This window comes from Ips typographus, linkage group LG6 (genome assembly GCF_016097725.1).
Source record: "Ips typographus isolate SLU linkage group LG6, UJ_Ityp_2.0, whole genome shotgun sequence".
NCBI lineage: Eukaryota > Metazoa > Arthropoda > Insecta > Coleoptera > Curculionidae > Ips > Ips typographus.
Genome location: NC_138427.1, coordinates 333,575 through 353,051, shown reverse-complemented (window position 1 = coordinate 353,051; position 19,477 = coordinate 333,575). Strand labels below are relative to the sequence as shown.

The 19,477-nt window shown below is 36.2% G+C and overlaps 3 protein-coding genes across 4 annotated transcripts in view; 2 read left to right on the top strand and 1 right to left on the bottom strand.

Moving 5' to 3' along the window:
* The window catches only part of LOC145731064 (odorant receptor 67c-like), a 179,942-nt gene that overhangs the window by 147,734 nt on the left and 12,731 nt on the right, over nt 1-19,477 (bottom strand). The window contains exons 6-7 of one of the 2 annotated variants that reach the window (XM_081982648.1): nt 18,847-19,002; nt 17,877-18,700 (exon numbers count right to left, since the gene is read on the bottom strand). In XM_081982648.1, the coding sequence (XP_081838774.1) occupies nt 18,647-18,700; nt 18,847-19,002 (210 nt within the window). In that variant the 3' untranslated portion in view covers nt 17,877-18,646. Of the gene's footprint in view, nt 1-17,876; nt 18,701-18,846; nt 19,024-19,477 lie in introns of those variants that run through there. The other variant, XM_081982649.1, reaches the window with a different exon arrangement.
* Nucleotides 289-6,158, top strand: LOC145731059 (rhamnogalacturonate lyase-like). Its single transcript, XM_081982643.1, has 5 exons — nt 289-969; nt 1,089-1,235; nt 1,296-2,021; nt 2,134-2,667; nt 5,572-6,158. Exons 3-5 carry the CDS (start codon nt 1,391-1,393, stop codon nt 6,108-6,110), a joined length of 1,704 nt encoding a protein of 567 aa, XP_081838769.1. The 5' UTR covers nt 289-969; nt 1,089-1,235; nt 1,296-1,390; the 3' UTR covers nt 6,111-6,158.
* LOC145731070 (glutathione S-transferase omega-1-like) lies at nt 11,877-14,853 on the top strand. The gene is made up of 4 exons (XM_081982656.1): nt 11,877-12,035; nt 12,091-12,261; nt 14,094-14,404; nt 14,593-14,853. Exons 1-4 carry the CDS (start codon nt 11,882-11,884, stop codon nt 14,824-14,826), a joined length of 870 nt encoding a protein of 289 aa, XP_081838782.1. The 5' UTR covers nt 11,877-11,881; the 3' UTR covers nt 14,827-14,853.

Below are 19,477 nucleotides of genomic sequence, written 5' to 3'. Positions count from 1 at the left end.
AAATCGTACTCAGTAATCTGAATACGGACCATTTAATGAAAAACTGTTAATAAGTAGAAACGGTTGAAATTAGGTGTAGGAGATGTATACATTGATTTGTTCTAAATTTAATTTTCTTTTATTACAAACCATAAAACACCGATGGATCCATTTAAAAAAATGGTTTAAATTTTTAGGGTCACCTTTGACTGCTTTGAGGCCCGATATTTCCGTTATGAGGCAAGTTTAAAAACACATATTTTATTTATCTTTTTTTTGATGACATAGCAGTATTCAGTAAAATTGATATCTTGTTTAAACATTTTTAAAACGTTAACGACTTGATTGAAAAAAAGTGTAAGTAACAGTTATCAGCAGCTCTTCAAAATCTCTAGTACCGAAAGATTGAAATAATTTCAGAAGTACAAATTTGATGTAATAAATAAATGTTCGCTACGTTTTGATTTTCTGCAGTAGAACTCTATACGAAGCGATCCATAACCAGAACAATACGAACAAAAATCAAAATTGACAGTGCCAGCAAAAATCTCAAGGTGAGGCATTGCAACAACTGTGTTATTCAACAACCTCTGTCTACTTCAACTCCACTTTGTGAAAATGAACTACACTTCACTCTTTAAACAGTGAAAAGTTTATGCACGAAGTATGTTGATTCACCTATAAAAGCACACACCCGGATTATGTGACAATATTAGCAAGTTATGGAGGGCCAATATACCCTTTTTAATGTTAAAGTTCTGACACCTTAACCGCTGACGAATATGAGAAGTCCGACGCAAGCACTCTTGGTCGCACTTCCCAAGCTTTAGTTGATAAGGTTTAGTATAAGTAACAGTGTACCGTAGTTTTAAGTGTCTTTATTAATCCAACTTTGTATCGCACAAGTAGTTGTTAGTAAAGTCCGCTCTTCATATTTGATTGTCGTTTTTTTAAAAAGGTTTTTAGTCGGTCGAAGAATAAAATTAGCAGGTATGTTATTTAACAACACATATGTTATTTCAAGCTTAGTCGAAAACTTATTCCTAAAACATCGAAACGACCATTAAGAAATAGATTTTTTAGCTTTACGTGAAATTTTATCTTTGCAGCTTTGACCTTGTGGCAAAACTCTTTCCGGGACATAGGAGTATCCTGTATAACAAGCTTGAACTATTTTCTGGTGTAGTTTCAGGTCACAACACAAACACAAAATACCACTTGGTGATAAAAGTATAACAAGTCTGATAAGAGTAATAGTAAGTTCAATTCAAAGCAAATAAATAAAATACGTCAATCACTTGAAACTATTATTCCAGTACCTAAGTAATAACCTGACGGTCGCAGTGAAGGGACAACTATTGTCCACTCACCCAGTACATAAGACAAGTCCTAAGTGATATTTAAAGGCACTATGGAAAATCAGAGCTGTCTCAAAATTGTCTTGTGTCTTAGTTTATTTTTCTTTTCTCCAGTTTTCAGTGATAATGTTGCCGTAAATATAGATGAATCGGGTAATATCAACATAAACAACGGTCTGGTGAACGTAACCTTTAACAGTTCAAACTCAGATGTGATCTCTTTAATCAAAAATGGGATTGATTTAGTGGATACCGTCACTGCGAGAACCTTTTACTTTGATTGGAATGCAGGAGGAGGAAAATTTGTACCGACAAATGTTACAGTAGTTGCCAATAGTTCTGATGCGGTCCACATCAAGTTTTTTCAACCATTTGCGAACAAACGCTTAGAGATGGAGTACCACGTACAATTTTATAGCAATCTAAGTGGGTTTTATCAATGGGTAACAGCCAAACACACTGGAAATCTTACCATAAGTTATAAAGAATTTAGGATGATTTATCGATTTAGTTCTTCCCATATTCAACAAATGAGCAATATGATTCGAAAAGGTGCCGTGCCTAATTTACGCAATTGTTCTACAATACAAGACACAACGTGGCAACTTCATGATGGGTATTACTGGTCTAAATATGATTATGTTGGGTATATAAGGGAAACTCCTTGGATGGGAATGTACGGAGGTAAGTTGAAAATTACTGTTTCAATTTAACTGTTTATCAGAAGGATGATAATGTCACGTTTAAATTGAAAAGCCCTTTTGGCCCAACAAGTTAAACGAGACGTGCGTTTAAGATGATTTGGGAGCATGGGTGATTTCACCAAGTCGGGAATACCATTCCGGAGGTCCTTTGAAACAGGACCTATTAACCCAACATGAAACATTAATGTGTAACTACCTGACAAGTGCGCATTTTGGTACCAATTTATTGGAACCTGAGCCCGGTTTTTCAAAATTGTACGGCCCCTGGCTTTTTTATCTAAACTCTGGAAACGAAGAAGAACGATTTAATGATGTAGAGCGTCAAACGCAATTAGAAATCTCTCAGTGGCCATATAAATGGCTAGATGATCCAGATTATCCTTTAAAACGAGCTACTGTTACTGGTACAGTAACTGGACAACTTAAGGCTCAAGTGGTGTTGCATAGTTCTATTGACGAGTACCACGAAACGCAAACTAAAGGGTATTTGTATAGTGTCAAGACTGATGAAGAAGGCAATTATGTGATTGCTAACGTACGACCAGGAGATTATGTGCTATCAGTATATCCTTTAGCTGGACAAGGAAGTGAAAATTTGGTCACCAAAAATGTGACTATTGTAGAAGGTAAGATTTTGAACATATTTGAAATGCACGCATCACGATATGTTTACGATTTTGTTAAAAATGAACCAAAGCTTCCAAAATTTCTGTTAATTCTGAATGTTACTGACAACATTTTTTTATTATACATTGTAAGTATATACCAGGTGTCCAAGAGCACCCTGGACATAGAGATTAACATGGGAAAACGGTTTTGATTTTTTTGCGCCTGTACGGTTGATTTGATTGAAAAATCGTAATAATGAAAGTTGTAGTACCTATCACGGACTAGTTTTCTGTATTTTTTTCGGATCTTTAACTTGAGCCCTTTTTTTCTTCTACTCCACATTTCTATTGATTATACTGGAAGCACCCGCGTGTGTCCTCGTGACACTTGCTTAACTGCCTCAAACTCCAGGGCGTATTGAATCGTGCAATGTTTGGTATCTGGCTAGACGTAAAGTTTGTTCCATGTCACAATCTTTAAGGCCTTTTACGAAGGATCGCCATTTGCTCCCTAATATCTTGTGGGGCAGTCGGATACGCCAAGCATACCAAACAGAATTCCGTGTCCTGGCTTGCTTTCAGATATTCTAACTTGCTAACCTGACTTGCTTTCATTTGCTCTTGGCTAGCTTTTATCTCTTCAAACTTACTGTCTCGGTTTGCTTTCATCTCTTGAATCATCTCCATGAGCAGTTTCATTGTCTCGTTTATTTTTGCGCTTTGTGATCGGGTACTCAAGGGCATTCAACAGTCTACTTTTAGCAGTCTTCGTCGGTTTCTTCTTTCCTCATTGTATACACTGTCTTCTGGATCTCCAATCCCATTTCTGACACCAAATGTACCGTTTTTCGCACAAAACACCACGGCACTTTTACCTCACACGGTCAATTGCTTTGTGTTTACAAATAACTAACTCTTCAGGAGATTGACAATTTCTCAGTACGGTTGTGTAGCGTTAATTAAGTGATCAATAATGATAAGCGATTCTATTCCTCAAATTTGCTTTTAAGGGTTAAAAACTTACTTTGATGCGTATCCGACTCTCCAGATGAATTTTGTCGTTTGTTTAGCTATCTGGAAAGTGCGAATCGTAGTGCGCTCTGTTGTTTATATCCGCGGGTGGCTAGGATTGAGTGGCTTGCTGTTGGGTCCACGCTGGCTGGGTTGGCTGGGGAGCATCAATATATTTTCTTGAGGGTTGCGAAGGTGGTGGTTTTTTATTATTGCGTATGTTCATTCGATATTCATATACTGGACATGGTATGTCAAATGATCGGTGAGGTCCACTACAATTGGCGCACTTCACTGTATTTTTTTCATTGCACTGGGTTATTTCATGATTGCCAGCATACTTGGAACATTTGTACTGTGATGGAAGTTCCTTGCTACGTGACCCCACGTTTGACTTCTACATTGTGCCATGTCCCGTTGGTTTTTTCTGGTTTCCCAAGACACTTTAACGTTTAAAACATATTTTTCTAATTATGGCATATAAAGTGACACTTTTCAAAACTGATTAGAGTGACAAAACGTTTTACTTTATGTAACTAGTTACATAAAGTATCACTTTATGTAACTGGTTATGAAAAGTTCATTTCATCACTCCCTGTTTTTATGCATTTCCGTAGAAACATATGGGCGACATCCATCATAACATGTCGTTGTCACTGTTTATACAAGGTGCTATGAAAGTGAATATTTGTGTTAAATCACTTTAAAAGATGGTTTTTACCGCTTTTTGGTCAAAATTAGAAAAAATTATGTATGCAACACGTTTCGAAAATGTCTTATTGTGTAACTCATTCAAATTGTAGGACCTCGCTGCGCTCGCCCTACAAACATTCATTCGTTACACAAAATCGATCTTTTCGTAACTGGTTACATAAATAGCTATTATATTGGTTTTGGAGTTTTGAGAGGTTGTACGAACTGTCAAGTACCACTAAATACAATGGTTTATGTGTCACTTTCATTGTGAAAATTTCCTTGGCTGTGATGTTATTTATATTCCTCTTCTAGATTTTTCTTCACATCCTCGGGTGAAATGTTTGTGGAGGTGTAGATGTGAAATTCTCTTTTTTGATTTAATAAATTTCGTTTTAAGTTTGACAATCAATTGGACAGTCGCAGTAAATGATGACAATTTTCTTTGCATATTTTAGTGAGAACTTCCTCTTCACTAAAGCTTTGATGTTACTAATTAATTCAGCATGGCTTTTCAGATGGCCTGGCAGAATAATTGGGGGAGGCTTTTCGTTTTTTTTGGATGGTGTTTGCTGGGCTTTATTTCTTATTTCTTTCTTAGTGGGAGAAACGCTATTTTCTATATCCATTTGTGTTTGAATCGGAATAACATCTATATGAAGAGTGAAGAGGCTCAAAGAAATTACTGGGTTGCGTTGGTGCTGGGCTTTCATCGAAAGCATTCGATCACTTCACGGTTTTGAGGGGAGTGATATATTTGTCGCTTTGATCGATTGAGCTAGTGATTCCATCGCCGTCGATTTTTGGTGGTTCAACCATTACGGAAGGTTGATCTGTAACAACCTGGTCGTCGACCAAAGTCGGTGCAGATTGTTGTTGCTCTTTAGTGTTTACGAGAGCGTATCTCCTAGTTTGGCTTGAATTTAGTTTGGACTTCCTATCGTATACGCGTTGGTGGTTGGATATAGTTTCATATACAGAATTTCCTGTACATATATTCTCTTTTTGGAGAAGATCCACTTTTCTTCTTTCTTTATCTATAAAAAGTATTATAGTTTGAGTAAAGAAAATACAGAAACAACCTTCTGAGGTTGGGATATGCAGAAGGGTATGGGAAGAAACCTAGTTATTAGTTAAGACTAATATTACTACTAATACTAATACTAAAATTAAATTAAAAAAGACTGAACTTTTTTAAATAACACAGAATTTTTTTAGGGGAGCAGACCATCGAAGTTGTCAATCTTCCTGAACCTGAAAACATCTTATGGTCAATCGGAGAAACCAATCGCAGGGCTGATAATTTTCGATACAGCGATGAATTACGTAACTACTACTGGCACACATTACCGCCACCAAACCTAACCTTCACTATCGGTGAAAGTAACATTGCTAAAGACTGGTATTATGCGCAAACTCACAAAGGAACATGGAAAATAGTGTTTGACGATGCAGCGGACAACCAAAATAGAACATTACGAATTGCCATTGCAGCTGCCAGCTGTAGCAAGCTATGCCAGTCTCAAGATTTATTGACTATAAAACTTCAAATATCGCTTAATGGAAATGTCCTTTTCGAAAAGGAATATATAAATGATGGTGCTATCTATCGAGGCATGCTGCAAAGTGGAGTTTTCCATCAGGAAAAAGTATCCATTTCGGCGGATTTAGTAAAAAGTGGGAAAAACGTTTTAGACCTTACGATAGTTGATGGTAGTGTCATGTATGATGCTATTAGCTATGAAGTGAATGCTTAAATTTGTTCTGTATTGATTTGGTAATAAAGTTTTTCGTTCAGAATAAAATTGAATGGGTCAGATTTTTTGGAATTTATTATGCTCTTGGAATAAACTACTAGACTGTCTGACATCTCATATTTATGCAAATGTTTTATAAGCTTTATATTTATGATTCTGAACCGTTCAGGAACTGTTCTCAAACTGATTTGTGGCATCTGCATGGATGAGATAACTACTCTCTGTTCAGTGACTTCTGACTGTTGCGTCACATCCTTTCTCATTTCATTAGACAAAGATCGACAAAAAAATTGTGTTTTGTCAGCTTGATGGATGAAAATTAATGTCAGGCTATTTTGAGGTTTTAATCAGATTCGTAAATAAGCCATGCGAGTCGTCTTAAATAGACTAGTTCTGTGTTCAAAACACCTTTCAAGTACAGTGAAACGGAACAAGTTCAGAAGGAAAAAATGAGTAGAAAAACATTATTAACGCTAAAACGTCTTGGCTATAGCGAGTACCATTCCCACAAAACGGTGGTAATTCTTGGCCTTTGGCTCAATGAAACGAACGCAGGCATCGCGTTGCCTGGCATATTCGGGCCAATTTGCCTTGGTAAAATTCCTTGGTGTGGATTCAACAATGGGAATCTGTATGTCTATTTCAGCTACTACGGGTCGGTGTTGGCTGTGGGGAAAGTCTGAGAGCACGGTTCGGAAGCTAGGAAATGGCCGCATCTGTGAGTTGCTCGAAACCCAACAGAGATCAGAATTATATCCTTTACGCCATCTTCTGGAGAAAAATGTGTGTTTGGAGCTGCAGACAAGGTGGAGTTTGTTAGTTTCAGCCCATTCTAGAAGTTTTTCACCATTGTCGTCGTTGTTCTCATATATATCCCCACAAGTTATGATGGCAGTTGAAATCTCCGATGTATACTGTAGGTAGGTTGGATGATATTTTAATTACATTTGGCGGCCAGTTAACTAAAGGAAGTTTGTAAATATTCACGATGTTCAGACCATTTACTTCTGTAGTGATCCTAAACACATCACCCTCACAGCACCAGCCTTTCTTTCATCTTGGCATCTTGGATACCATTGCGCACGTACGTTGCAGTCCCATAAACAACGTTGTAAGTAACTCCAAACATGCGGTATCATGAGATCTTACCTCGCTTGGAAAGTCGAAACGTCTATTTTATTTTCGGTCATTAATTTTGAGAGGGTTTCCGATTTTGACCTGCAAATTCCCTCTATATTTAATTGGCATATGCGAAGGGTTGGTCCAATATGCCTCGTCAGTTGGTGCTGAGAACCACCGTTGCAATTCTCCATGTTATCTGTATCGTGTTGCCAGCCAAGAGAGCACGATAGCTAGTTTGGCATCCAGTAGTAATATTTCTTTAGCGTTACCCAGGGTGCACCACGGGGTGGTGATCTATCGTAGCGCCCCTTGACAATCAATCAATATCCCATTTAATTACCGATATACGTTTTTTGCTGGTAATTGTGACGCAACAGTCAGAAGTCGCTGAACAGATAGTATAACGTCACGTCATAACACAGGTGATTTTATTGCCAACCGAACTTACTGGACAATAACATTGCATAAATATGGAAATCTAAACTTCGCGCCTTCAAATATGTTGGCAATAGTGCGCAATGTTATGTTTCTGTGGTCATTAAACGCTTTACGGGGTAAACAATATTCAAACAACCTGCCACGTAGCTCTCTGGTATGCCAAAACCATCGAATACTGTCTCCAAACAACTTTATTCTATTAGGTTTTTGTGTGAAGCTTATGTCTATAGTTTGATCTAAAAATGTGTCTGCAGAACCGAGAAGAGGGAAATGACGTAATAATGTGTGTTTCGTCCCAGGAGCTGCCTTTGGACTCGTCAGTAAGGCTTGGCAGCCTCTTGCTTTATACATAGGTCAGTATGCGACGTGAAACTTATACAGGTGTGGTAAATCCAAAACCGACCATAGGAAAACCGTGTAACTGACAGAGAAACGTAGATAATTGCATGCGTGGGACAAAGACAGAAAGCGAAAAAAATACCAAGTAGGCCATATTTTCAGTACGCTGTTGCCAAAATCCAATACTAATCCAATCACCGCTCTCTGTACAAGAAAGCCTAGAATGTCACTTTTAATTGCGGCGTTATCGGATTTTTTTTTTGTACACAAACCTATGGAGATGCAGTAGAAAATATGTTTTATTTTTATTTTTTCGTGTAGTTGATTAGAAGTTGTGAGTGAAAAATCAAAGAACGCTTCATTCCTGATCGAGATATGTATAGATATGGCTTTTTATATCCAATAAAGTCCAGCCAAAGCAAGTTTGGTTAGAACCCTTTGTCTTGGAAAGTACAACAAACTAATGTAAATCTGCTCAATCAAAGAAAATTTGGAAATCCTTGAATCTAGGTAAGCAAAACTGGTAAATGGGTTTTATATTATTACCAAGACCTTTCTTTTAAAATGTAAATGTGCCAATGGAACTTCTAAAAGCTGTACTGTTTCTTCAGAGTAAACCTTTGTTGCTCTCAAAATGCAGGCGGCCTCAAAATGTAACTCACATAAGTCACATACCAATGTATGTAAGAGGCAATAAGTTTACTGAATGAGAAAGCATATTGTACTTACCACTGAGTATTGTGTTGGAGTAAAATCATTCCACTTCAAAGCTTTCAACCACTGTTGGGTTCGAGCAGGGTCTTTTGGAAAGTAAAAGACTGACACTTTTGGGCCTTTCACCAAATTGCTTTTAGAAATTTGGCAAACAACCAGTGGACGGCATATTGTAGAGGCAATAGAATTTAAGTTAAAAAACCAACCACAAATTATAGAACAATGAAGGAACAATAACAATAGTGATAACACAATATAATGAACCCAAACTACACTTTCACTAGAACAATAAACATATAAACAACAATATATAATAGCAAACAAAAATTACTCTAGTCTTGACTTTAAACCTTAAAAATTAATTTAATCATCGAAAAACTCAATTTCCACAATACAAACAAATGCAAACTGTCGAACGAGTATTTCGGCCATATTGGAATTTTTGGCATGCACCTTCTTGGCTTTCTTGTACAGAGGGCGGTGATCCAATACATTTTGTCGACGCTATTGGATTTTGGCAACAGCGTACTGAAAATATGGCCTACTTGGTATTTTTTTCGTTTTCTGTCTTTGTCCCACGCATGCAATTATCTACGTTTCTCTGTCAGTTACACGGTTTTATTATGATCGGTTTTGGATTTACCACACCTGTATAAGTACTTATCTACTGTCTTGGAATAACGGCGTGATATTGGAGAATTAGGACTGTATTGCTCGTTGCATATTTGTGAGAGACAGTAGTTGCAAAGGTTGCAGGACGGAATGTCGAACGAGGCCAGAAGTGCTCCAAGAAACTGCAGCCGATGGAAGATTGCGTGGTTCTTCGTTCGGGGTCACCAATTTGGAGATTATCAACCGAGAAGAGGGAAATGACGTAGTAGTGTGTGTTTCGTCCATCCTTCATCACTCAAAATAAAACTTAAAAATGGGAGGTTTTGTTTTATGATTAACAATCTCAACCTCTGACCGGTTTTGCCGTATTATGGCGCATCAGAGGGGCTATAGGGCTTGATTACCAGAAAACCAAACCTTCATTCGAGTATATCAACTAGATGACAAACATGATAGTTGTGCAACACCTGCTGAGATCTGTATTCAACTCTATGACTTAGAATGAACAAATAGCGTCTCCAAATCTAAAAAAAATAATAACTAATTCATTATTAAAAAAAAACCTCACCATTTTCAACCAATCAGATCGGTGTTTACCGAATGATGCGGCATTAATGGTGCTGTTCCTAGATTTGGGAACGACAGATGGCGTTCATAGCACTTTCTAACTCATAGAGTTGAGTACAGATGTCACCAGATGTTGCACAACAACTATCAAAACCTCGATTGTTTTAACCAATCATATCCTTGTTAACCGAATGATACGGCATCAATATGGCTGTTCCTAGATTTGGTACATAACGCTTTTTGTACATTCTCGAGTAAAATATCACCAGATGTTGCACAACTATAGATAAGTATGTATGTTATATTTTGCTGCTCCGTTCCCCTTTTTTATTACTTCAGATATACATACATATATCCAGTCGGAGACTGTGCATTTCCATGAGAATGGTCTGGTCTTTTGAATTCCAAGAGTTGATGTTCCATCATCCCACTCTAAATTTGTTCGTTTTCCATTCTCGTTTCTTCCGTAGTCGTTGTTCCGTTGTATTCTTCCGTTGTCCGAGGTATGTGTGTTGGTTCTGTAAGCAATTCTGTGTTTTTATGTGAGAGTTTATATACGTAATCCTGCATATAATAACATCTTATTGGGAAGCCCTGGTACATTATAACCACCTCCTTTAGAACATATAGTAATCTTATTTAGTCAATAATGCATATATGTTAACTGTAAAAGGCGTTTTAAACAATTTTTCACTGATATTTTGTCATAGAAGTGACCGCTTACTGCAATTTTGACACCACGATGATGATCGGATCTGTTACGGAACAGGTAACAAAAAGCAATACCATTTCATTTATTATTTTTGAGGAAAGTAGGCTATAGATACATGCTTAAGTTTTGGAATAATGTCTTCTACCAACACTGTTTTGAGACAGTCTACATAACATTAGGTCTGTTGTGTGAGAGAAATATGTACAGCCATTGGTCAGAAAATGTCAAAATGTCAATGTCACCTGTGTATTCAACCAATAAAAACCAACATTTTCCGATTTTCAGTTTGGGATTGCCTGTGCGAACAGATCTAATGTATTTGGAATGACAAAAGTCAAAATTGATGTCAATTTTTATTGACAAAAGACTCTTCTCGGAGTTGAGAGGAACAAATTGAACATTATCAGGTTTAATATTTATTTTCTGTGTTTTGCCGTTGTGTTCTTTTTTAGATTCTCTGAAGACGGTGGTACATTTTCCACCGAAACGTCAGCGTTTTTAGGTATCAAGTCAATCAAGGTCTTGTGTTGGGACGACTAGGTTAATGTTATTTTCAACTTAGTTGAAAATAGTGCGAAATTCCATTTTTCCAACAAACCTTTTTTGTGTGGTGAGACAGTAAACCTAACTAGCAACGATAAAACTGTCTACATATAACAAAAAAAACTCTTTCAAATGCCGCAAAAACAAAGTCTCTACAATCGGCCGTTTTCGAGATATTTCATTTAGTTCAAAGGAAGCTTTGGACCACCCCTACCACTTTATATGAAGAGATACAAAAAAAATCGAATAGCAAAATTGTTTGTCGAAAGCAGGAAATCATATTTTTGGTATACCATTTCATTTAAATTTGTACAGTTTTCGGTTCATTTTAGTGGTATCGAAACGCCCCTTAGCGGTGGATTTAGGAAATATATTATAATTATCTATAGTAGTTTCTCAGGACCACATTTTCTAGACAGATTTCCGAGAACGAGCCGCGTGCACGGCTTATTGGAACAACCAGTTTATTTTTTAGAATCACCTTTGACTCCTTTAAGGCCCGATATTTCCGTTATGAGGCAAGTTTAAAAACACATATTTTATTTATCTTTTTTTTTTTGATGACATAGCAATTTCCAATAAAATTGATATCTTGTTTAAACATTTTTAAAACGTTAACGACTTGATTGAAAAAAAAATGTAACAGTTATCAGCAGCTCTTCAAAATCTCTAGTACCGAAAGATTGAAATGATTTCAGAAGTACAAATTTGATGTAATAAATAAATGTTCGCTAATACTTTAATACGAGTTCTAGAAACAGATTGCGCTGATAAGAAATATAAAATCGAGGTAAACTGTGATATTATGCCAGTGATTAAAAACATTTTAAACAACATTGTTAAAGGTGTAATAATGTCTGAAAAGCATTTATCAGCTGGTAGGATTTTAATTGTTAAAAAATATTATTAGTTAAGTTATCGATTATATTTTAGGGTCCGTTGAACCTCCTAGAGTTAAAGGGCTACTGCGAGTGTATTCTATGAAAATTTGTCCGTTTGCCAAGCGGGCTAGACTGGTGTTGAAGGAAAAGAATCTTCCACATGATATAGTGAATATAGACCTGATGAATAAGCCAGACTGGTACTTCAAAATACATCCCAAAGGTAAACTTTAAAGATATACTTACATATTTGTACAAGTTGGGTTTGTTTGATGAATAGAGCGATACGGATCTGAAAAACTAGCAAAGCTACAAAGTCGGTTAAATAAGGGAATAATTGCAGTTTTAAAAAACCACTGAAAACCGGTTTAGATAAAGTTAATGGTTTAGTAATTGAACAAAAAACAAAGTTTGTCTATATCTTTAACTTCATCTAGTGGACTTATTTTTGCTTCTGTTAAATAATGTTCTAATAAGGGTTGTAGATATTTTTTGGTAACTTGCCAAAATAATCTAAGCAGATTATTTTTTTCATTTGTCATTTAAATTAATTAATTTTCTCAACGTATACAACGTGTTTTTTTCAATTGAATCAAACTGGGTCCTACACCGTGCACACTCATTACCAACTATTACCAACCAAAACAACACAAAGCTGAATAACATACAGGGTGTCCCACGACGAAAGACATCGATTGATATTGGAAAAAGTATAAATAGGAGAGTTTTGAAAATTTGGCATGATACTGATGTGGGCATTCCCAATTTAACTAAAATATTTTCAAGATGGTTGCACTTCCGTTTATACCGGAAGTCGATCACAACTTTCTTATTTTAAATAGAACACCCTATATATTATTACATATTTGGATTCCTCACAAAATTCTGACCAACTTATGTGTACAATGCCCTATGCCTATCTCTAGCCGTTTTCGAAATATTTGACGTTTTTCCAAAAAAGTGACAGTTGCAACGCTCAACATATTTTTGTACTCTGTCAAAACCTTAAGTCATTTTGCAATGAAACTTTGGGTTATTGTAAATAAAGGATCGTTTTATTAAACTGAGGGTGCGTAATGACTCATTTGTATATAGGGTCGTCAAAAAAAAATCATAAACTTGCCACTAAAAAAATGAAAAATCTCAAGTTTTTTAAATAGAAACCCACATTTTTTATGACGGAATCATTTTGAGCATTAAAAATTACTATACGTTTCAATTTACTTGCCTATACCTAAATCCAACCCATTTCGTTTTATTTGAGAATTAACCTTTTTTTTATTAGGCTGCATGGTTGGGATTAGCTGGTACTCTAGTTGGTCATGCTTTTGACACAATGTGATATTGGAGACCTGCAGAGCATGTTAATAACACTAGTTTTGAGTGTTTTGACAACTGCAAATATGCCATCGCGGTTACGTTATTCAAACCAAGATTACTTAAATCTGTTTATTATTTACGGAGAATGTAATAAAGTAAAATATCAATCGATGTCTTTCGTCGTGGGATACCCTGTATAGTATCGTAAAATGGATTCATATGAATTGGAAAGTACCAAGAAAACACTTGTAGCACGTAAGGATTTCTTGTTACATTAAACAAACCAGAAGCGAAAAATGGTATTATAATACCTACATACAGGGTGTCCCGCGAGGTAAGGGACAAAATTTTACTACGACTTCTTTAGGTAAATTCGAGTCGAAAATGTCCTATGAACATGGTCCGCAAATGCTTCCTTACCAAGATATGATTTTTTTAAATTTAATAGTGTTATTGTACCAAAAACTACAATAATGCCGAAAAATAATTTTTTGTTCAAACGGACGTGAAGTACTCACTTAATAAGCCAACCTGCACCAGTGACAAATAATTGGCACAAGCAAACCACTCACACGGCTTGACAAGACTTAGTACAGACAAGTGACAAATATTTGCCAAATACACCAGTCGTGTGCACCCGGCTTCATATCCACCAATACTGCTATAGAATATACATTTATCGTTTCCTACGAATTGAGAAATTCATGATATTAATAAGATGTGTTAATATTTTAGGCCAAGTCCCAGCATTGTACGACGAAGATAAAATTGTAATAGAAAGCCTGGACATCGCAGACTACCTGGATGAAAAATACCCGACAGACAAACCTCTTTATCCATCAGATCCAGAGGCCAAAAAACGTGACCAAGAAGTGATCAGAACACTGTTTGGACCAGCCACGCAGACTTTAACAAAAGTTCAGTATAGTACCGATCCATACACAGTGCCACAAGCACTTGATGTCCTTTTACCGGCTGCCCAACCTTTAGAAGATGAATTAGCTAAAAGAGGTGGACCATTTTTCGGTGGAGATCGTCCAGGAATGGTAAGTGGAAATATTGAACCAATTTGTATTTCAGATTATTTTGATATTTAATTCTATATTACGAAACATTCAGTAGTGTCTTTTATAAAATTAGAATGACTAATCACTGTCATTTAGGTGCTATAATTTCGAAATCGTCAACATGTGAGAGAGGAGTAATGAAACTAAGACTATTCAATTTGTTGTAGGTTGACTATATGTTATGGCCTTGGGCAGAACGTGCGGCAACATTGCCTTCACTCCTTGGAGTTGACAACCTACCTTTAAAAACCGACCAAATTCCAAATTTAAGAAAATGGACAAAGGCTATGATTGAAGTACCAACAATCAAAGAACTGTATACGCCACCGGATATTTTGGTTAAAGCGACTTTGGCAAGAAGAACTAACACCATAAACTATGCTAAATTGTTCAATGAATAAAAACTGCAGTTTTCAGTCAAAGTGTCACTATGTTGTTTTGAAATTCTAAAATCTAGTATTGATGACTTTTAAAATCAAGATTTTTAACTGTTATAAAGTAAGTACATATCACAATTGTTTAAATAGGAATGTATTGATTTGGATATATTTTCTTAAACCTGTAAATTTGTCATCACCTTTTATGAAACATACCAATCACAGGCAATTTTTAGCGTGCGATATGAAATAGACAGCTAATCTTCACAGTAAAAGAACATAATTTTGGGCGTCATCCTCACTGACAGTTGGCATCAAAACATTTTGGCTTGATTGACTCTGACATGTTGACACCGTCTGACATATGGTTTATATGATCGCTTTACCAGAATAGTTACCCTAGACCAGTATTATACCTAGACCGTGAAATGCTATTTTTCGGCTAAAGTGAAAGCTAAAATGTAGTCAAAATATAAATCGTGGCGGTGGATTGAAATGCCCTACTGTCGCAGACGAATATTGGAAGAATCAATGAAGAATAAGAAAAATATGTCAACAAAAATATGTAACAGTTTTAATCTCTTTACGAAAAAAAATTCAATAAAGCAAGCGGAATTATTCAGCCTCACATGTGGTGGCATATTGGTTCACTTCACGAGAATTGGGTTTATATCGATTCTTTGACCTAAACTCTGACAAGTTTTACTTGTCAAACCGAGTCAAAACCTATTCGCAAATAAGCTACATGCACCCACACAGTGTTCTTCCTGTTTTGTAAATACAGGGTGAACCATAAGCAATGGGACATACAGCTACAGCATATTCCTGACATCAAAATAATAGGATTTAGCTAAATTGTCCTATACCGAAAGTTCATATTATAGGTAGTGTATTGACTGTTTTTGAGATATCCGATATTTTAATATTGCATACAGCAACTTTCAAATTAGTAAATATTTTTTTTTATCAAAGTAAGTTCTTATTGTGCGTCTACTTGTTGTCCAAAACAAACCTTTTTTAATGCTAATACTTTAAATTTCAGTGGTTTGTGGTGTAAGTTGTATCACCAAATTTACTGAAAATTCGTAGGTATGGATTTATCATTTATTTTTTCAGTCTTTTTGTTGTGTGATTTAGCTAAAAAGTCTCCCAATTAGTTTTTTTCAGGGTTTGTATGAATTACGTAAATGTACTGTACCCTTTAACCATTTAACCGTATAAGTAATATTAGCATACAGAAATGTATGCAATATTAAAACTTTAAATATCACATCTAGAACTAGTATACCTTTTTTACGCAGAAAACATATTAGAATCATATTTTGAAGATTTATGTCCGTTTCAGTTGGGTGAAAAAGTTTAAGTCTTTTTAAGCAGCTGAAATGGTTGCAGGTAGCGCCCTCTATCAGCTACTGCAAAATAAATAAAAGCATCGTATTTACTGGCTCGCAAAATCCCTTATACAAATTTTCAGTAATTATTATTTTTTATGTGCTCACGACTATTCTCGTTGCAAAAAAAAGCTAAAGACTTGGCGGGGTTGATCTGTAGCAAGTGTTTACCAGCTGTCTCATAGAAGGTATCAAGATCATGACTCAGTCTGTCATTTGCATCACTAGTCCGATCACAAGCAAAAGACGTATACAGGGTATTCCAAATATTTCGAAACGATCTAATATTTTCCACAAGGTTAAAGTTACAAAGATGGAATTTTGAAATATTGTCACGTTAAGGGGTAGCTCAGAGGGAGAAAAACTCAGGTTTCCACAGGTAACCCACTTTATTTAAGTAGATGAAACAACAGGTATAATAATCTTACCCCCAGATCGCCAAGATGGCGAAGAGTATGATGTGGGGAGATGGTCAGAGTTGAAGGGAGGTTCACGGAGGGCGACGCTTTATCGGCGATGAATTAACCCTAGACTCGTGTCCGAGGGCATTCACCGGGCCGGTAAAGACGTTATCGTTCTAGCAAAAGGAGGTAAGTAGGTGCGGCAACTCTTGCTGCACGCCCATACTGTTTCCTTTGCTACGGCTGATACTCGGGTGTGGCACTTGGTCACCTACTGCTCCACGTTGCGTTGCACAATAGGCGTACCCAGACTAACCCAGAGATCAGTCAGTGACCTCCCTCTGGGGAAGACCCCAGGGTTTGGTGATTTAGTCGAGCTACGGTGCATCTTTTATATTCGTCAACGACCTCATTATGCTAACCTTGTTGACTGTGCTGGTTACTGGGTGTGCACCGTAACTACTAACACGGGTGTGACAATATCATGTAAAGTTAAAAAATCTATCTCTTGATGGTCATTTCGAATTTTTAGGACCTGGGTCTTTGGACCAGCGACATCCACCACCATTTTTTTTTAATGGATCGTTTATGATTTTAATCAATTTTTACGTTCTACCAAAATTTTATAATCAGCAGTTAAATTTAACAAAGTTTTATCCAGCCAGTTTTGATAAATCTGAGTATAAATTATAAAGAAAGAACAACAGGTTTCTACGTTGACTAAAAAACCTGTTAATAGGCCTGTTCGCATAGAGAATCTCCAACTATAGTCTATCCGGCGAACCTACGGAGTAATAAAATTCGATGGGCGGCAACTTTGGTCGACCCGCATTACACTGTAAAACAGGTACGTAAAAGTGAATCGAGACATGAGACCCGAGAAGTCCTTATATTAGAGAGAGAAGAAGATATTATATTGTAAAACGGACCGGATATAGACCAATACTAATGGACGGGGCCGGTCAACCCCTCCTAATTTTCGCTTTTATTACTCCGTAGGTTCGCTGGATATACTCTAGTAATCAGAGAAATAGATACATCCATTGGTCACAAGTCAGAATACATACAGTCATAGTCACGTGAGCATTCAATCAATGAAACTTGACATTTACTGTTTCTGAGTTGGAAACCAGTCAGGGATTGCTTCTGCAAACAGACCTAATACATAATTAGAAGGTGGATTAGGGATGGCTTTTTGAATAGGTTGACGTTTTGTGTCAAATATTTATAATGTTACATTACAAATACAAAATGATTCAATTACATAAAAGAGAACGAGTACCATTACTCGTGATGGTCAGATACGATGACGTTCACATCCCCAAACACGAGAAATATTCAAAAATATATTCCCTGATCGAAAACTCATATCTCTATCTACCGTATACATTTCTCATCTCTAATTCACCTTCTAATTTGACGTTATCAGGTATTCTAGTCAACAATGAAACCTGTTGTTCTTTGCTCAAAGTTTAAACTCAGATTTCTCAAAACTGCCTGAATAAAACTTTGCAAAACTTTATTTGCGGATCCAAGGAAAAGAACAAAAAAATTGATTAAAATTATTACCGATCCATTAGAAAAAATGGTGGTGGATGTCGCTGGTCCGAAGACCTGGGCCCTAACAATTCGAAATGACCATCAAGAGATAGATTTTTTAACCTTACGTGATATTCCAAAATTCCATCTTTGTAGCTTTCACCTTGTGGATAAAGGTAAACCGTTTCGAAACATTTGGAATACCCTGTATATTTGAGTATCATCAGCATACAAAGGTTGTTCATTTTATATTAGTCTTGCTGTTCTGTATAATCCAACTACACGTTTTTTGAGCACATCCTGCCTTCGTGCAGACAAGACATACTTTAAACACCGGTTGGAATATCAGAAAATATCATCAAAACGTGCTATTTAAAAAGGAGTTATTTTTATTTAAAAAACATCAATATGAGTATCTAAAGATAAACAATTTTATTATTATTAATTAATAAAGTTACTCTGTCTTAACTAATAACATATCAGATGTACTAAAAGATGTTTTATATTACACTACTAGTGAGAAAATCCATTTAGTAACATTATGTAAGAATAAGTAGTTCTCAAAAGCTGCAATAGAATGCAAAAGTTATTAGTTGTAGCTATTTTAAACTTTTAATAATATTTAATATTATAGAATATATTCAATATTAAAAAGTATTTATTTTTACGGGTTGTAGGTACTCTGTAATCCAATTCTTCAATTAAATACTTACTGATAATAATGCTGTCATAGAAAGTGTTCCAAAAGACCCTATGCGATAAGCCAGCGATTTCTGACATCTCATAATAAACACTCGCATCATAAATATAATTTTCGGATTTTTGTCAAACCAATGATCATCCCATACATCATAGGCCAAACGTTCGCTCTATAATGTTATTAAATCATACTTTTATGGAAATATTGATTAGACTGTGAAGGCTTTCACGGCCGGTCGAAACTGATTCTTGAAAATTTCGGACTTATGAGCCGTGGTCGTATGGAATTACTTCCCGACTGACGTTTCATCCACAACTGCGGCGGACATTATCCAAGGCGATGTTGTACAAAATCTTTAACAGGAAGGAAGAAGTAACCTTTCTAAATCCGGAGTGGAAACGTGTCCTGCCCAATGCATCGTGCTCATATACAGTGTGTCCCGCTTTTCATGAGTACACCCTGATATCTCGGTTAATAATAATGCGTTTTTTTATTATGGTGGTTGATTGACTATGTTTATATCGTGTAACCTTAATCCGATTATTGAAGCGGATAGAACAATGATCCCCTATACATCGTAGACTTAATCAAGCCGCTTCACCAAGTCGGCTCAGTTAAGCCTCGTAGTTACTGCAGCTTTTTTG

Bases quoted from the DNA above. Each gene is read 5' to 3' on its own strand.
- LOC145731059 (XM_081982643.1), top strand. From the start codon at position 1,391: ATGGAAAATCAGAGCTGTCTCAAAATTGTCTTGTGTCTTAGTTTATTT. The intron at 2,022-2,133 runs GTAAGTTGAAAA...CGTGCGTTTAAG, and splicing joins TTGGATGGGAATGTACGGAG to ATGATTTGGGAGCATGGGTG. The intron at 2,668-5,571 runs GTAAGATTTTGA...GAATTTTTTTAG, and splicing joins AAATGTGACTATTGTAGAAG to GGGAGCAGACCATCGAAGTT.
- LOC145731070 (XM_081982656.1), top strand. From the start codon at position 11,882: ATGTTCGCTAATACTTTAATACGAGTTCTAGAAACAGATTGCGCTGAT. The intron at 12,036-12,090 runs GTAGGATTTTAA...ATTATATTTTAG, and splicing joins TGAAAAGCATTTATCAGCTG to GGTCCGTTGAACCTCCTAGA. The intron at 14,405-14,592 runs GTAAGTGGAAAT...AATTTGTTGTAG, and splicing joins GTGGAGATCGTCCAGGAATG to GTTGACTATATGTTATGGCC.